Source organism: Heloderma suspectum, chromosome 1, assembly GCF_057233095.1.
Source record: "Heloderma suspectum isolate Gila_16-S chromosome 1, 16-S_ref, whole genome shotgun sequence".
NCBI lineage: Eukaryota > Metazoa > Chordata > Lepidosauria > Squamata > Helodermatidae > Heloderma > Heloderma suspectum.
Genome location: NC_139458.1, coordinates 49,062,740 through 49,080,203, shown reverse-complemented (window position 1 = coordinate 49,080,203; position 17,464 = coordinate 49,062,740). Strand labels below are relative to the sequence as shown.

At 45.0% G+C, this 17,464-nt stretch overlaps 2 protein-coding genes across 10 annotated transcripts in view; one reads left to right on the top strand and one right to left on the bottom strand.

Moving 5' to 3' along the window:
• The window catches only part of TTLL5 (tubulin tyrosine ligase like 5), a 165,335-nt gene extending 162,166 nt beyond the window's left edge, over nt 1–3,169 (top strand). For 4 of the 9 annotated variants that reach the window (XM_084841945.1, XM_084841932.1, XM_084841923.1 and 1 more), the window contains one exon: nt 730–1,324. In XM_084841945.1, coding sequence (XP_084698071.1) covers nt 730–758 — 29 coding nt within the window. In that variant the 3' untranslated portion in view covers nt 759–1,324. Of the gene's footprint in view, nt 1–729 lie in introns of all 9 variants that reach the window. The other 5 variants (XM_084841917.1, XM_084841908.1, XM_084841938.1 and 2 more) reach the window with 3 other exon arrangements.
• A 5,206-nt stretch (nt 3,170–8,375) lies between these two features.
• The window catches only part of TGFB3 (transforming growth factor beta 3), a 40,711-nt gene continuing 31,622 nt past the window's right edge, over nt 8,376–17,464 (bottom strand). The window contains exons 4-7 of the mRNA XM_084841901.1: nt 15,778–15,885; nt 14,690–14,861; nt 12,780–12,933; nt 8,376–9,349 (exon numbers count right to left, since the gene is read on the bottom strand). Coding sequence (XP_084698027.1) covers nt 9,191–9,349; nt 12,780–12,933; nt 14,690–14,861; nt 15,778–15,885 — 593 coding nt within the window. The 3' untranslated portion in view covers nt 8,376–9,190. The remainder of the gene's footprint in view (nt 9,350–12,779; nt 12,934–14,689; nt 14,862–15,777; nt 15,886–17,464) is intronic.

The window sequence follows — 17,464 nt, the reverse complement described above, 5'->3', positions numbered from 1 at the left end:
TAGAGTTTGTTTCAGCCAACTCAAACTTGAGATGTTGCTAGGAATGAGGAATGTATGACGGAAAGGAATTTCCAAAGAAATAATTTTATATTATGGTGGGGAAAAAAGTGGCATTCAGATCTGTTCTCACTGTCTTCCAACCTCTCCTTTTTGAAGAAGTGGGGTGGGGCATAGGAGTCTTAACCTGCACATATGAGTGCAAGGAAGACCGTATGTCTGGCAAAAAAGAGTGAATTGGTTGTTCATACCTATGTAACTGTTGGATATCATGATGGAGGTTAGACTGAGAAGTGGAATTATAGCCCCAGTCACATACAGTACTGAACATCTAGTTTTTGTGTGTTGCTCCACATCTAGGACATGTCCAAACATCAGCTTTTCACACTCCCTGTTGGGCACCGTGGTGTCCACCTTGGAGCACAATAAACATCCCAGGGAACAGCCAGTGCTTCTTTCCCTAAATCATGTCTGCACTCATTGTGAGAAGGCAGCCATGTGATTGCAAAGCCGATTCTGGTCCCTGTCAGTCATATAGATTAGCAGGGTATGTCTTCCAGTCCGGACAGCAGGGATCAGAACCACCACAACATCATTTCCTATTCCTGAAGTTAAAGCTGTCAGGGATCATTCCTTCTAGTTTTGCAATTTGTATCAAGGGAAATGCTTGCATCCTGTAGGTCAGTGTCCATTCTCTGAAACCATTCATCAGATTTTCTTTGTCTCTTTCAGCTCCTGCTTGCACTTACTTTTTGAAGTGAAGGACTCTTCCTAAATAATGGGTGAACAACCAGTTCAGTGCTTCAGCATGCAAGGAGATGAAGCAGGAATGTCTGTTCATCATTCCACGCTCTTGGCAACACCCAGATTGACAGCATGACCTGTTGCACACTCCAGAATTTTCTCCAAGGACAGGAAAACAGCCGCATGTTTGTGGAAGTGGTGTTGGAGCCTGGACGTGAGGCTTTCTACTCCCTCTGAGCTTTTGCTGCTTAAGCCTCAGGACTTCCTTTGCATTCTGTATCTCCTTCCACCAGATATCCCTCAGATTGCTGTTATGACTTGTGTAAGACAGGCATTCTCAATTGTGTCCACATTATGTATTTCAAGGCCCAAGTTTCTTCATCTACACAGTCATTTCAGTTCACCCTGAGAACAAAGTTCTCCACCAGGCAAAGTTCGTACCATATGACCACAGTTGACATGAGAGGTTAAAATGCTGACTGACTATAGACACTTGTGCTGGCTGCCATCTTGGATTTTGGCAGAAAGCCATAGAATGGCTCAGTCTGAATAAAGTCATTCATTTTGTTTCTTTGGCTTATTTACATTTTTTCTACTGAGTAACATTCTTCCAATTAGTTAACATTTAATTTTATTCCAGTGGGGGACTTTTTTATTTTTCATGCGTTACGTTGGTTTTCCCCTACATTTATTTACATTTCATAAGTTGCTGTTCTAAAGGAGTTGAGCTGCCAAGACCCAGCAATTGGGTTCTGTCACTTCAGATTAGCAGTGTGATGGATACAGTTCACTTCATTATTTATCGTTTCTGTAGCACCATTTAGCATTCTAAATGCTTCACGCTTATTTGTCCTGTGAGGTAAGTTAGACTTGGGGAGAGTGACTTGCAAAACAAACAAAAATCCTACTTTACTCACTGAACAGGAATTCGTCCCTGTTCGTCTCTATCCAAACCCCGTGCTCTGTTCATTACACTATACTTACTACTTGCAAGCTTAACAGCACAATCCTGTACATCTCTCCTCAGAAGTAAGCTTCACTGAGTTCAATGGGGCTTACTCTCAGGTGTTTATAGGATGGCAGGTTAAATGTCTAGTGCCTAGTTATAGCCCACTAAGTACTGTAGTGGTTTCACCTTACTAGTCAAGACATTGCCCTTTTTGTCTTGAAGTTGATAGAGGCACACCTTTTGATCCAGACACAGTATAACAGTGCACACCCAGAGGTGCGAATCTTAATATTCCAGTGGACTATATCCCAGCATCCCAGGAGCTGATAGTAGGAACACATGTACTAGGTCTGATTCTCAATAACTGTTTCAGTATGCTCATGGATGTGCCGTGTGAGAGACTGAAGTGGAAAGACTGGTGATTCAACCAAAAGGCTGGTTGAGTAGCAAAGAGCCTGTTAGGACAATGGACCGTGAGTGCCTTGAAACATCCTCCCTGTCTTGCACTTCCCTCCTCATTGTGCTTCCTGTTTTGCCTCTCTCTTCTCCCTGCCTTTTTAGTACCATTGGCTTATATGCTCTGATCTCACAGTGAGTCACGGTTGACAGGCTGGTCATAGCCCTTTTGGCTTAGCTGGTCTGTTATCAAAGAAGGGGTGACCTGTGTTAATCCAGGCTCCTGATTTGGGAGCTTTTAAAATCTTAGAATCTGAATTTCAAGGTCTCTGAGTATCTTTATGAAGTTAAACACCACATGGGCCTTTCAGTGACATCTTACCAGTTCCTAATAGGTTGGAATGGTTTGAGAGCCTTTTGGTAGAAAGGGCAAATGGGCTTTTAGGGAAGAGACTGAATAAAAACACTCACAGAAATTAATCCTGTGGAGATCAGAAGCAAATTGCTCTGGGTATTTGATTTGCCAAGCACTTGTACTGCAGTCAGTTGTGTTCCTGAAGCTTTGACCTAAGAATTATATAGATAATGAATGAAGATGTCAAGGTTTTAAATTCTTTGAGGAAGGGCTGTCATCCTCTGAATATATCCCCTCCCACTAGCTAGGAGGCAAGGCCAACTTGTTGATTGATTCCTCCTTGAGAATCTTCACACAGGATTCCTTCCTACACCTACCTTGAGATGCCAGGGGTTGAACCTGAGATCTTCTGCTTGCAAAGCATTTACTCTGCCACTGAACTACAGCCCCTCCCTAATTGCATTTTTTAAAAGAAGGACCAGAATCAAGAGTGGGGTAGAAAATGTTTTAAAGATTGAAGTGCTGGCATATAAAACACTGACTTGTCTTCATACATTGCAGCAATGCTAGTTCTCTCCTTGGAAAAAGATCTATTTTTGGAGGGATTAAGAAAACCCACTTTCCCACAAGGGTTAAAATATACCAGTTTCAAGTTGGTGGTTACTTGCTTCATGTGTGCATGATTACAGGTCAAGGAGACCTAAAGGAAAATTAAAAGGCTAAAAGTTAAGCAATGAGTGGGAAGTACCTTCTTATCAGAGTATGAGTTTCCCTGTCACAGGCTCCTGGCCAAAAGAGCCTGAATGATGGATTGACACCAGTCCAGCTGCTGTATCTGGAGTTTTTCATGTCTCATAAAAACGCTTGAAATTATTAATTAGAGCAGCATGATAGAAAATGAACAGCAACAGGTTTGTGCTGGAGAAGGGCTTGGCTGGGGGTTAACTGAAGGGACAGCAGAGACTACAGCACAGCTCACTGTCAACTTCTGGAACAAGCACAGCTCAACCAGTCCACATGAGTGGGCTGCACCAAAGTGTTGAAACAGTACTCTGATTCTCTGTGTTAGGACTTCAATGTAGTGTTAAGGTAAGGGGCAAGTGCATTCTCCCTGTCCTGGAGGAATAACCATGACAAATGTGAGGACTGGCAGGGTGTGGGGATGGAGCCACCGAGATTTTTGCAAGAAATATTCATAAACAGGAACTGGCAGGCATATCTTCTTCCTTTCTCCTTCACAATTGCATGAATGTTTGCATTCTGATCAAACATTCCTCATTTATATAATTTCATGGGTGGTAGTCTGTGGAAGAAAGACATTACATCAGGATTTATCCTGGCTAAGAGCCAAAGTAGACATGCCATCATTCACACAAGTGGCAATTATTTTATTACGGATCAGGTCTTGGGCTAAAGCCCCCCCCCCCCCCCGCTGTCCTGAACTAGATCAGGGCCCCTGCACCTGCTATTTGGAGTGGGGAGGGGGGACTCCCATTGGAGCGAATGGGATCTTTCCCAATAGAAGGAGAAAATGCAAGGGGAGATCTGGACTGGGACCAAAAGGGGTGAGGGGAGCAGCAGGATAAATCCACCCTCACGCCTGGCTCCTGATCAAACACGCACAAACAAGTTAACTTTTAACAACTTAACTTTTAAAAAGCCATTCACATATTTGCTAGTTGGGCTCTGTGAGACAGCCAGGCCACATCCAAAGTGGCTGATGGAAGGGGTCACAACAGGCAGTGTTTTAAGAAACAGGAACCAGTAGGAAGGGTAGATGTATGATGAAGGGTCTAAAGGAAAAGGAGAGCAGGGGAACCAAATCAGTTGATATCTGTTGTTGTTCAGTTGTTCAGTCGTGTCCGACTCTTCATGGCCCCATGGACCATAGGCTAATAAAAGGGGCTGTGCAGGGGGAAACCTCCCAGGGCTCGAAGACAAGCAAGTGCATGTAAGGAAAAAGACAGGAAAGAGCAGATGAAGACAGGCTGAGAACCTTGGTGGTAAGCTGACGCAGATGGAGACAACATGCACTGTGAGAAGCTGAGACCTGAGTAAACATGGTAGAGGTATGGTAATAGGGTGGCCGAGAAGCAAGTGGGGCTACAGCCCACCCTTGCACAAGGATGAGGGGATGGCAGAAAAGGAGAACAAGCAAGCAAGTTCTGTAGGTCAGTTTGCTGAGGGATACTTCTTTACCAGACCAAGTCTTTGTATCTTGTAAGAGCTGCATTGACATTTCACTAGATGTGGGTTTTTCCTACCATTCCCCTACTGGGAAACACACCTAGCAAAGTTTTCTATTAACCCTGTTGCCTTCTGAAATCATCTCTTCTTCTAGATCTAAAAAGCCTAGTTGGCCAGGAGCTGATGCTGGCAGGGAAGGTAAAACCAAATCATTCCAGTTACAGCCCCACACTGAAACATATCACTGAAATATAAATAGGAGGGCAGTGCCAATAGGCAGTGTGACTTCAGTAATGCTGGCACCTTGTTTTTTTTAGTGGGCCTGCTCTTTAGCAGTCAGTGACAGAGCACATGAAATAGGTCTCAGAGTGAATTTCCAGTTAAAAGACTCTTGCCATAAACTTTTGAGAGCTCCTAGCAGTTAAGAGTAGACAGACTGAACTAGATGGGGCCAATGAACAGCAGCTTTGGTATTAAGCATTTTCATGTGAGATTAAGAACCACCATTCTGACGTATCAAAGTCTGATTGAAATAAATGGAATTGCTGACTGGTTCACTATGAGTGCAAATCACCGAAACATTCCTAGAGAGCAAAGTGCCTTTATGCTCAACAAAACACAGACCCACGTTTCACCTGTCCAGAATTAATCTCTCAGGCCAGCCTTCCCCTACCTGGTGCCCTCCAGATGTTTTTGGACTACAACTCCCAGCAATACAGGAGGATGAGCTTCTTAGCCCGATCACGAGCATCTGGGTTAAAATAAATGGAGCAAAGAATAAAAGGAACCTGGTGGTCAGAGTCTACTACCAGCCACCCAATCAAGGAGAAGACGAGGATGAAACCTTTGAAAAGCAAATTGCCAATGTTTCAAGGGAGCATGATGTAGTAGTAATGGGGGACTTCAATTTCCCTGATCTTTTTTGGAGACAAATTCTGCAACACATGGCCCCTCCAGGAAATTCCTGACTTGTGTTGTTGATGGAGGAAGGAACTAGAGGATCGGCTATCCTTGACTTGATTCTAACCAACAGAGATGACTTAGTGGATAAAGTAGCAGTTACAGGAACTCTGGGGGAAAGTGACCATGTTATACTTGAGTTCTTGGTTCTAAAGGAAGCAAAAGCCGAGTGTAGCCAAACGTGTACCTTGGATTTTAGGAAAGCCAATTTTAATAAACTCAGAACAATGATAAGTAAGGACCCATGGCAAGCGACTCTAAGGAGAAAAGGAGTCCAAGATGGGTGAGAGTTTTTAAAAAAGGAAATTCTCAAGGCACAATTACAAACAATTCCAACAAGAAAAAAATGTGGAAGACAACAGAAGAAGCCAATGTGGCTTCAGAAAAAGCTTAGAGAAGACCTGAAAACAAAAAAGGACACATATAGGAAGTGGAAGGAAGGCCAAAGAAGAGTACAGGCATGTAGCACAGAATTGCAGGGACGGCATCAGGAAGGCTAAAGCTGAGAACGAGCTGAGGTTAACGAGAGATGCTAAAAGCTGCAAGAAGGCTTTCTTCAGATATGTACATAGTAAAAGACAAAGGAAAGAATTGGGGTCAACTATTAAAGATGACAAAATTATAACAGATGACAAAGAAAAGGCAGAGGTGCTCAATTCCTATTTTGGCTCAGTCTTCTCCTGAAAGAGGGTCTATGACCCCCCGGCAAAGGTGAAATACAGGCCAAAGGGGCAGGATTGCAGCTTGAGATCGACAGGCATATGGTCAAGGAACACGTAATTACTTTGAATGAGTTCAAATCTCCAGGGCCAGATGAACTACATCCCAGGGTAATAAAGGAACTGGCAGAAGAACTCTCAGAATCACTGTCTAATTATCTTTGAGAAATCATGGAGGATGGGTAAAGTGCCAGATGACTGGAGGAGGGCTAATTTATTTATTAATTTATTATATTTATATCCCACCTTTTTTCCTCCTTAAGGAACCCAAGGCAGCATACATAATCCTCCTCCTCCATTTTATCCTCACAACAACCCTGTGTGGTGGGTTGGGCTGAGAGTCTGTGACTGGCCCAAAGTCACCCAGTGAGCTTCCATGGCCGAGTGGGGACTAGAACCTGGATCTCCTGACTCCCAGTCCAACACTCTAGCCACTACACCACACTGGCTAATATTGTCCCTATCTTCAAAAATGGCAAAAAGGAAGAACCTGGGAACTACAGACCAATCAGTCTGGCATCAATCCCTGGGAAAATTCTAGAGCAGATTATAAAGCAATCCATCTGTAAGCACCTTGAAAACAATGCAGTGATGACTCGAAGCCAACATGGATTTGTCGAGAACAAATCCTGCCAGACGAATCTGATCTCATTTTTTTGATCAGGTAACCTCCCTTGTGGACTGTGGGAATGCTGTGGACATAATATACCTCAACTTCAGCAAAGCTTTCAACAAAGTACCCCATGATATCCTGGTTAGCAAACTAGCTCAAAGTGGGCTAGATGAAACAACTATCAGGTGTATCCACAGTTGGCTACAGAATTGGACTCAAAGAATCAATGGGACCTTCTCAAACTGGGGAGAAGTAACGAGCAGGGTACCTCAGGGCTCAGTCCTGGGCCCAGTGATCTTCAACATTTTTATTAATGACCTGGATGAAGACGTGCAGGTAATGCTGATCAAATTTGCAGATGACACAAAATTGGGCGGGATAGCTAATACTTTGGAAGACAGAAACAAAATTCAAAGTGATCTGGATAGGCTGGAGAGCTGAGCAGAAAACAACAGAATGAAATTTAAAAGGGATAAGTAACAAGTTCTGCACCTAGGAAAAAGAAACTAAACGCACAGTTACACAATGGGGGATACTTGGCTCAACAATACCACAAGCGAGAAGGATCCTGGAATTGTTGTAGCTCACAAGCTGAATATGAGCAAACAATGTGATGTGGCTGCAAAAAAGGAAAATGCTATTTGGGGCTGCATTAACAGAACTATAGCTTCTAAATCCCATGAAGTACTAGTTCCCGTCTACTTAGCACTGCTTAGGCCACATCTTGAGTACTGAAAAACTGGAGAGGGTTAGGGCAACAAAGATGATCAGGGGACTGGAAATAAAACCCTATGAGGAGAGACTGAAAGAACTGGGCATGTTTAGCCTTGAGAAAAGAAGACTGAGGGGGAGATATTATAGCGCTGTTCAAGTACTTGAAAGGTTGTCACAGAGAGGAAGGCCAGCATCAATTCTTGATCATCCCAGAATGCAGGACATGGAATAATGGGCTCAAGTTACAGGAAGCCAGATTCCGGCTGAACATCAGGAAAAACCTCCTGACTGTTACAGCACTACGACAATGGGACCAGTTACCTACGGAGGTAGTGGGCTGTCCTACACTGGAGGCATTCAAGACCAGCCTGGACAGCCATCTGTCAGGGATGCTTTGACTTGGATTCCTGCATTGAGCAGGGGTTTGGAATTGATGGTCTTGTAGGCCCCTTCCAACCTTACTATTCTATGTTTCATTCCTGGTCATTGGCCATGCTAGCTGGATCCAATGGCAGTTGAAATCCAAAACACCTGGAGGGCACCAGGTTAGGGAAGCCTGTCTTAGACCACCCTTCATCTTGATGTGCATCTGTCAAAATCATCTGAATTGTCCCAACTTGACAGGCTTTCACAAGGGACCCAATTTTGATAGACTTCCCCCCACCCCCTTTAAGTTCTTCCACAGCTGCTACATCTACCCCTCCATTTCCCTGGCCAAACAATATATTTGAATAGAAAATTCCAATTTCCAAAAAATATTTATTTTTAACAATATTTGAGATTAATACTTTTTAATAAAACCTTTGCAGGTCTGGCCTGGTCCAGGTCCTTGTGCAAGAGATGTGCAGATTTCCTTATAATTCCACAACCACCACAGCAAATACAATCTCCTTTGAAGATTTACTGCCTAAGACTGGGCTGGAGGGGGGGGGGGGCACAGGAGCAAGGTGGCTCCCTCTGACCCAGAAGTCATGTAGCAGGTACTCCAAGAGGAGGGAGAAACTGTAGAAGAATTCATCTTTGTGGGAATCATGTCAATCGGTCCTGTTTAAACTGGCCATTCTGAGCAGCTGGACCACAGACTCCTGCACCCATTGTCTGCAGAATAATTATTTCCATTATAGTCTGGTTTCTAAGAAAATATTAATGTTCCTTTATAAGGAAATCTTCATCCTTTTGTAGGAAAGGTTGGGCTCCTAGAAAAGATAGCGGTGGGACAAGAAGATCCATCTGTACACAGCTCTGCTAACGCTTGCTTCTTTGAGTGAAATTCTCTTCGTTTGGTTGTATTAAGTGTCTAGCCAGTATGTGTGTCTGTTTCCTCAAGACTCCATGTTGCAAAAGTAACTCCCAGAGAAAAGGTGACAGAGCCAGGAAGGCAGAGTGGTGTTGAATCAGGGTTTTTTTTTTAAAGGTCTTTGAAGTGGGTAATTTGTCCTGGATTGCAATATGAGAAGGCCAGATCACAGTGCCCTCCTCCAAGTTGCTTGGTTTGGGGCTCTGGGAGCAGAATGTGGATCACTGCAGTTTCAGTGTGGGTGGTGTGGGTGTCCCTTTCAGCTGCATTTGCAGGATTTCACCACCATATTGGAGAGCTGCTCCACTTTGGGGGTCCTTCCAACATAGTACAGGATGGTGAGAGGCTCTAGATCCTGGGGCACACAGCAGGGGGACGCAGATGCTTCAGGATTCAGCGTATTGTATAGGCCAAGAACCTGGGAAAGCAACCAAGAAATACGTGAGGAACCTGTTTAGGGCCAACCAGGATGGCCATTAGGCAGAAAATAGGCTTCTGTATGTGATCCAAAACTGTGCAACTTACAACATCCACCCCCACCTCTAACACTGTTAATTGTTAACCTCTGTTAACCTCTAACATTGTTAATAAGCTATTAAATATACTATTTAATAGCTTATTAACAATGTGGTTATTAATTTGGAGCAGCTGAGCAGCCTAAAAGAGCAAACATTAGTGTGGCATCCAAGCCTCAACTCTGCACTGGCATAAGCAGTTCTCTTGTATATTCTGCTCTTTAAAAAACAACAACCCTGGGCGTGACCATCCTATGGCCCTGTTTGCGTTTCAAGAAAAACAGCTGAAAAAAATCAACTTGCTTTGGCCAGCATCTCCAGATCATGCTGGATTTCATCCAGTCCCTCTCAAATATCTACATTCTCCTCCCAACTGTTTGAATCCTCTGCAACTCCAGTGAGGTCTCTCCCTGCTCCATCGCTCATATTATTACAAGGGAGAAAGAGAGAGAGAGAGAGAGAATGCCAGAGGACAGCCCTGGGGGCCTCTGTGGGATTCTTCCGCCCCCGCCTCAGTGCTGGTTCTGAACCACTCTAGGCAACGCCATCTAACGTTAGAGCTATGTTTCTCCCCAGAGACTGCTGCATTTCATGGAAGAGGGTGCTGGTGATTTATGGGGGGTAGGGTGGAAATAATCTGCTTTCATCTCTCTAAAAAGGCTTTCCTATATTGGGGAGTTGGCCTTATTGAAAGAGTAGAATAAGCCATCAACCATTCTCCTCATGATATTTGTATTTATTATCTATATCTGGCTAGAGAAGTCTTTTTTATGCTGACAACAAAGGAACATCTTCCATGAATGGAATCTAATCCCCACCTTTTCTGTTTTACCTATCACTTCAGAAATCTTGCCTTTAAGGCTTGAAATAACAAGGGTTATGGAATCTTTTCAAGTGGTTCATCCACAATGATTTACCTAAGAGTTTTGATGACTCTTCCCTTTTTGAAATATTGCCCATGCTACTGACACACTGCCATATTGCTAGGCTCTTACCTGTTAAGGCAGCCTTCCTCAACCTGATGCCCTCCCTATGTTTTGGACTTCAGCACCCATCAACCCCAGCCAGCATGGTCAATGATCAGGAATGCTGGGAGCTGTAGTCCAAAATAGCTGGAGGGTGCAAGGTTGGGAAAGGCTGTGTTAAGGGTTTTCTACTTCCTTCCTCAAGGAAGAGCGGCCAGATCCTTCATTCTCTTTTCATAAAATGGATCCTTCCCTACCTTCATCTTACTTTAATAATATTTATATCTTGTCCTGTCCTGGGCTCAGGGCAGCTTATGGCACTTTCATTAAAGTTGTATCTATCTCTGCCCCATACTGCTCACAGTCTAAACTAGTTCTGCTGCCTTGAGGAAACTCACAGAAAATCCTGTCTTAATAGTAGGGTCTTGCCTTTTCCCTGTGAGACTATTAGCGCCACCTGCCCTGTCCTGCCTTTCTACTATTAAGAACAAAAGAAGAGCCCTGCTGGATCGGACCAAAGTCCATCTAGTCCAGCATTCTGTTCACACAGTGGCCAACCAGCTGCCGACAGGAAACCCACAAGCAGGACATGACCACAACAGCACCCTCCCACCCATGTTCCCCAGCAACTGGTGTACATAGATATACTGCCCCTGATACTGCATATAGCATATGGCCATCAGGACTAGTACCACTGATAGCCTTCTCCTCCAGGTATTTGTCTAACCCCGTTTTAAAGCCATTAGTCTTCTATTGGTTTGACTGAGATTGTGACAGTTGCCAGCCTTTTAGTTCTGCTGGCATTTGTGCTGCCAGTTGTACTACCAGAAAAACCCTCTACCACTTTCCTCCACAGTTATCTCTGCTGGACCCTCCTGTATGGATCACCTCCGACTGCTACACTCACACCTTCAGCTTAGTGCCTTAAACTACCAGGGTTGTGGCTTCTCCTTTAAAAGGATTATGCCCCATTCTACAACACAGGGAGTTGTTTTGCTACTCGCATAGATGGTTCATTATGTACAAGCAGAGATGGAAAAGAAATAACACTGGTATTTTTCTGTCATTGCTGTGAAATATGCATACTGTAAGTTCCTTTGCTTTCACAGATGTTAATTTATTGTAACTACAGCGTAAATAATACCCTGGTGGAACAACAGTGGTGGTATGCCAGTTATAGTGGTTAGGTAAATGCTTTCTCCCAGTATTATGTGGTTGTCTTCCATCATGGAAAGTCTCTCCTGTGTGGTGGAGCATTTACCTCCAATGTTAATAACTGTTCTGGTGCTTGGCCACATAAACACTTATGACAGGCATTAACAACCACAATGGCATAGCTGTTGGGTTCTCTAACTGCTGCCAAGAGCAAGAGGTATGAAAGAAAAACATCCTCTCTAGCTAACCCTTCACTGTGTATGGGGACCACTGGTGAATTTGCTGTGGATTTTCTCCTTTCTACTGTATGGCGTGAGATAGACAGTACATGCAGAAGGATTTGTCTCAATTTCCTCTAGAATGTAACAGTTAGTATAGGCTAGTGGTTGACTATTCAGAAGATGAAGCTACAACTGATCACGCCTGCTTCCAATTAAACATGGCAGGAAGAATTTGGAACAGGGACAGAGCAATTGGTTCAAAGACCCTGCATGAGACAGGACCCCAACAGAACTCTAATCACAGAGCTCCTGTTTCATGCCAAAACTGTTTAGAGCCAACCAGGATGGCCATTAGGCAGAAATGTACAAACCCATTGTAGAGCTCCAGAAAGGAAGGCATTACTAGCTCCATGATGGAAGAACTCTGACAGCAACGGCTAGACTTGGAATGAAAGCCATGGAGTCCTCACAGAACTATCTGGGATGGGATGGCAAGGAATGATGCCATACCAATGCCAACCGGGCTTGGTTGAACAGCTGAGACGAGCCCCAAGTACAAAAAGCCACAGCCAGGAGATAACTGTAGTACAGTCATCCTCAATCTGGTGTCCTCCAGAAGTTTTGGACTACAACTCCCAGCATTCCAGACCATTGGCCATGCTGGTTGGGGCTCATGAAGTCCAAAACATCTGGTGGGCACCAGGTTGGAGCAGGATGCCATAGTCGAAATGTACAATGATTGAATAGACAACAATAAAATAAATAACAGGCAATACAAAAATATTTTTGTTAGCAACTAGAAACTGACAGTACAATCCTACACATAAAGGAGGCCCCACTGAATTCAATGAGGCTTATGCTTAGGAAACGGGATACAGCATTGCAGCCTCAGTGAACCAGCACCAGCCTCTGGCTGGTGCGAAGGGCGAGAAAAGCCAAATTTCCAGAATTCTAGGCTCCCTGCCCTTTCTAATATGAAAAGATTGCTGTACCGTGCTGTGAGTTGTGTCTGCACTGCGGAGATATGGGCATGGTCCAGAGCAAAGGTTGGCAAAGTACCCCTTGGGCTCGTGGACCCATTTCCAGCCTAGGTCTTGTCGAAAGTCAATGTAGAGGCGGCGCACGCAGCAGTTCTCCTCCATGTTCCTGGAACAAAAGGGTGTGGTAAAAAAGAGGAAGAGGAACGCTGGAAACAGCCAAAAGGCCAAAAAAAGAAGCTGTCCTCGTGATTAAGGCCTTGTGGAGAAATCTGACCTGCCCAGGCCTGCACAACAGGCAGAAGATTAAACAGTCTGCTGGTCTCAACTAGGTCATCAGCACATCTTCTCTCCAAGTGTCGTGGCCGGGGTGCTAAGAAGGGGGTCATGCCCGGTGTACGGTAGCCAGTCTCTCTGCTCAACATACTTTCCCAAGGGACCAGCTCCTTGGGCTGTACCTCGCCATACATTGCTCCGACACAGACGCCGAGGCTGTGCACACAGGCCAATTTGGACCAGAAGAGTTATGCAAGACGTTTAGCCTGGATATAATACAGCCGACGCATTTGCCATGCCTCAGACAATTTGCACACCTCCCCTGGGAATGTGCCCAAGGGAGCAACAGGCCAGGCCTGCACTACCTGTGACCTGCCCAATTGAACGCAGCCCACCAGCCATGTCTGGCAGCTCACTGTATTTCCCCCCTAAACTCAGAAAATCGCTCCATTTATTCAAAGCCACTTACAACACAAACTGAACTCTGTTTTGCCCCCAGTATCACTGGGAATGCAACAGGATCCAATCCCTGTCCCAACCCCCAGTGAGCCTTCCAAACCCTTCCCTCTCCCCACCCATTCACGTAACATGCTTCTTCTCCAACAGTGGCAGTAGAGGGGATCCCTTTCTCTCCTCTCTGCTTCTATCTCCATTCTCCCTCTTGCACCTGGCATGCTGCTGTAAGTGGAATCAACATCCCAGGTGTCAGGGCTGAGAAATATAGTTTTCCCAGCTCAAAAAACTACATTTCCCAGTGCTCTTGGCATCTGGCTTGCAGCTAAAGCAGCATATTGGGCACCAGAGGAAAAAGCCCACTTCTTGTCGTCCTGAGGTCTCCAAGGTGGTGCCCATGGGCATCTCTTTTGGCATCCACCAGGCTCTCTGCCCCTCCTGATTTTTATTTTATTTAAGATATTTTGAATTCAAACAATTTCTGACTTGGAGGCTGGCTTGAAAGCAAAGTGCCGACCTCTAGTGCCACCTTTATTTGGCTTCAAAAGAGTGGTTTTATGTTTTGGAGCTCAGCCTCCACCTCTGCCTTGTACTTAGGTTCTTGGTCAAGTTACTTTTCTTTTAGTCTCACCAGTCTGGCGCCTGAGAAATTCGTGTTCTGTGACCAGCCATGTCCAACAGGGCAGCCATTTTATGAACGTGCAATGTGTCCCCGTGGCAGCCATTTTGGCACTCTCAAAATTCCAGATGTGTCTGCCAACTCTAAAAGGTTGGGGACCCCTGGACCAGAGGAGCAGCAAGAAACATAAATGGGTGGGAGGGGCCTGACCTCTTCTCTGACTCAAATTCCAATCTGAGCTAGAGAAGAATTTTTGGAGCTCTAATGCTTGCCTCATATACTACAAGTTGCCAAGATCTGCATATCTGAAACAGGAATTATAACATTCAGAGACCTCTCTAGTTGTCAAGCACCTGGCAGGCCGCAATACATGGCTGATCAGTGGTGTTCAGCTGATGGTTCACAACTTATGCAGAGCCATCCCAATTCTGGTAAGGTAAGGGCTTTCAAAACATTTTTCAATCACAATGCAGAAAAGACAGAAACAATTAGGAGACTGGTGGCCCTGTAGCTGCAAAGCAGTGGGTGGAGCTACTTAAGCCAAGGGATGGGTAGCTGAATGAGGATCTTAACTTACCGAAAACAGTAAGTAGTGTCCAGCGCTCGTTTCTTTCTCTGGCTTCTGAGGCTTGGACTCCCAAGCCGATGTGGGGGCAGCATCATCAAGATCAAGTGGGGGCTGTGAAGGTCTTTCTGCTTCTTCAGGCTCCCCAGGTCCCCACGCCCGTGGCTATCCTCACTGTTAATGCCTGAAGAGGTGGGGGAAAGACCTTTAGAGCTGCAGTATAAAGTGTTGGAATCCATAAAAGATGCAACAGGAGGCCAGCCTGGGAAGGCTTCCAGCAGCTTAGCCACCGTGAGACTCCTCTGTAAGGATGGCAGCCTTGCCAGGATAAACTTGGTTGCTCTTAGCCTGAAATGAAGTTTTATAGGTCAATGGTTTTGTATTTTGTAAACTGGTGGTGGGACCTTTAATCTGCCCCTCCTGTTATTGGTTTCAGCCCCAGACAGGCCAAAAAAGTTAAATGGCTTAAAGAAGATGTCAGATTACCAGGACAGTGCAGTAGAAGGAATATCTAAGATCCAGAGCCTGTGGGTACTGGTGGCCACAGCCCAGGGCCAAAAGCCAGGCAGCTGCTAATGTTGAGCCTAGCCAAGCTGTTGGCTCCCTGTGCCATCTCAGGCAGGTTGCCCAGCTTCTCTGTGCCCACATAATGCAAGCTGGAAACTCGAGTAAAATCAAGAATGCACCAGAGCCAAGTTTGAGACCGAGAGAAAGAGAGAGAGAGAGACTTGACTTTTAGAAATTTGCACATGTTCACACACTTTTGCACAATACATATAGGTCATTATAAACTTCTAGGGGTCTTATGTCAGTTTAGCGGTCACAGTTTCCCCCAAATCATTCTAGGGATTGTAGTTTGGTGAGGATTCTATTAGAGATGTCTCGCCTCCGTCACAGGACTACAATTGCCAGGGTTCCTTGTGGAAAGGTGACTACTAGTAAATACCAGCCCACATGCAAACACAGATGTGTAGTCGTGTAGCAGAGTACAACTTGCACCGAAATGATGTTTCAACAATGCTCAGTTCTAGGTGGGATAATGATTCATTTCTCCTAGTGACCTATTTTGCTGTTTCCCCCTCCAATCTCTCCTCTGTCACCTTTGAACTTGATCTCCAGCACCTCAGGCAGGTTTTCCAGAATGTCACCATTGGACTGGAAGGTGTTACATGGGCAATGGATGCTGATCTCCAGTCCCAGGTTAGATTCTGTTGGGAGAAAATGAATTAATGAGAACTAACTCACCAGATAATATCCCTGGTATCCATAAAGTCTTTCAGCAATTTCCATTTCCTTTGTCCTATCAATGTTGACTCTGTTTGTAGACCCTGCCCTGGACATTATTCTACATGTGTAGAAGAGAACTGAAAATGGGAGTGGAACTCTATGTACAAAGAATATGGGCCTTCTGCCAAAAATAGCAGCCCCATGTTGAGTTTCCCCTTCCTGCTCCATATTGCCTAGTTGAAATTACCTCATGTCCTGACATCATTAATTTGTGCATTTCCCCACCTGTGCTCTACCTCATTGGTTGCGAGTGGCAGGCATGGGAAAATTTGTAGTGTAATGACATCAGGAGACAGGGGAGGCTAAGCTGAAGGAGATGTTACAGGGGGTGGGGGAGGGGAACTGACAGGTCAGCTTTTGGCAGCAGCCCCGCGTTTCTTGTAATGTATAGTTCAACCTTAAGTTTAATGCAGTTTCAGGTTCCACTGAGATTTTTGGTTGATGCTCCACAAATCAATCCATTCAAGCAAGATTTTCCTGAATTATGAAGATCTAGAGGCCAATCACAGAACATACAAATCAGAGGACTCTTCAACACTAGAAGTGTAAGGCTCCACCAATTCTACGGTCACTTGGTGGGGGCAATCCCATTGGACTCAGCAGGGCTTATTTCCAAGTAAATATGAATAGGATTGGGCTGCACAGCTCTTACGCAATATCCTTTTTTACTGCCCTAGTCTTTATATAAATGAACGTGACCAAGTAATTCCCTTGTTGAAATTCTGCACCAGCAAACCAGAAATCCAGCAACAAAAGGACCTACATGCTGCAACTGAGATTTATGTGGCAAATTATCACCCATCATTTGGACACTGAATTCCCATTGCATTTTCATGGAATTGGAACATTCTTGGCAGGGGCTTTAGGGGAAGTGGGAAGCACGAGTGTTAAGAATCAGCACATGCTGCACAAACCGACGCCGCTGGCTGCAGCCAGAGGAATGGTCTGAGGTGCTTGAGGATCACACTAGAAGCAGCCATTGGTTCTCTGCACCTGTCGAATCTTCCCAGCTGGCTGCAGCTGCTGAATCTCACAGCCTGAATGCTGTCGCCGCGAGGAGCATTCTCTTCTGTTATTCTCCAATGAATGCCAAGCTCAGCAGCAACTGCTACACCACACAAGCCATGAGGCTCTGGATAAGGGACTTGTCATTTCTGTCTCCAACCATCACCCACATCGCAAGCTATGTGTGGCATTTTCTGGGACTGCATGGGGCTAGTGAGACTTGCCCTACCAACAGTTCAGGCACTGGACTTGAGGCAATGCCTTCATCTAAGAAAAAGGAGCACGCAATCAGCTTCTCCTTCTAGAGAATCTCTCGCCTGCAGTCCAGCTTTGACTGGCACGATAGATGCGACTGTACCTGTAGATACGACTGATAGATACCTGATAGATACCTGATAGATATGACTGATAGACAGACTGACAGATAGACTGATAGAGACGACTGATAGAGACGACTGATACCTGATAGATACGACTGTACCTGTGAGGCCAACC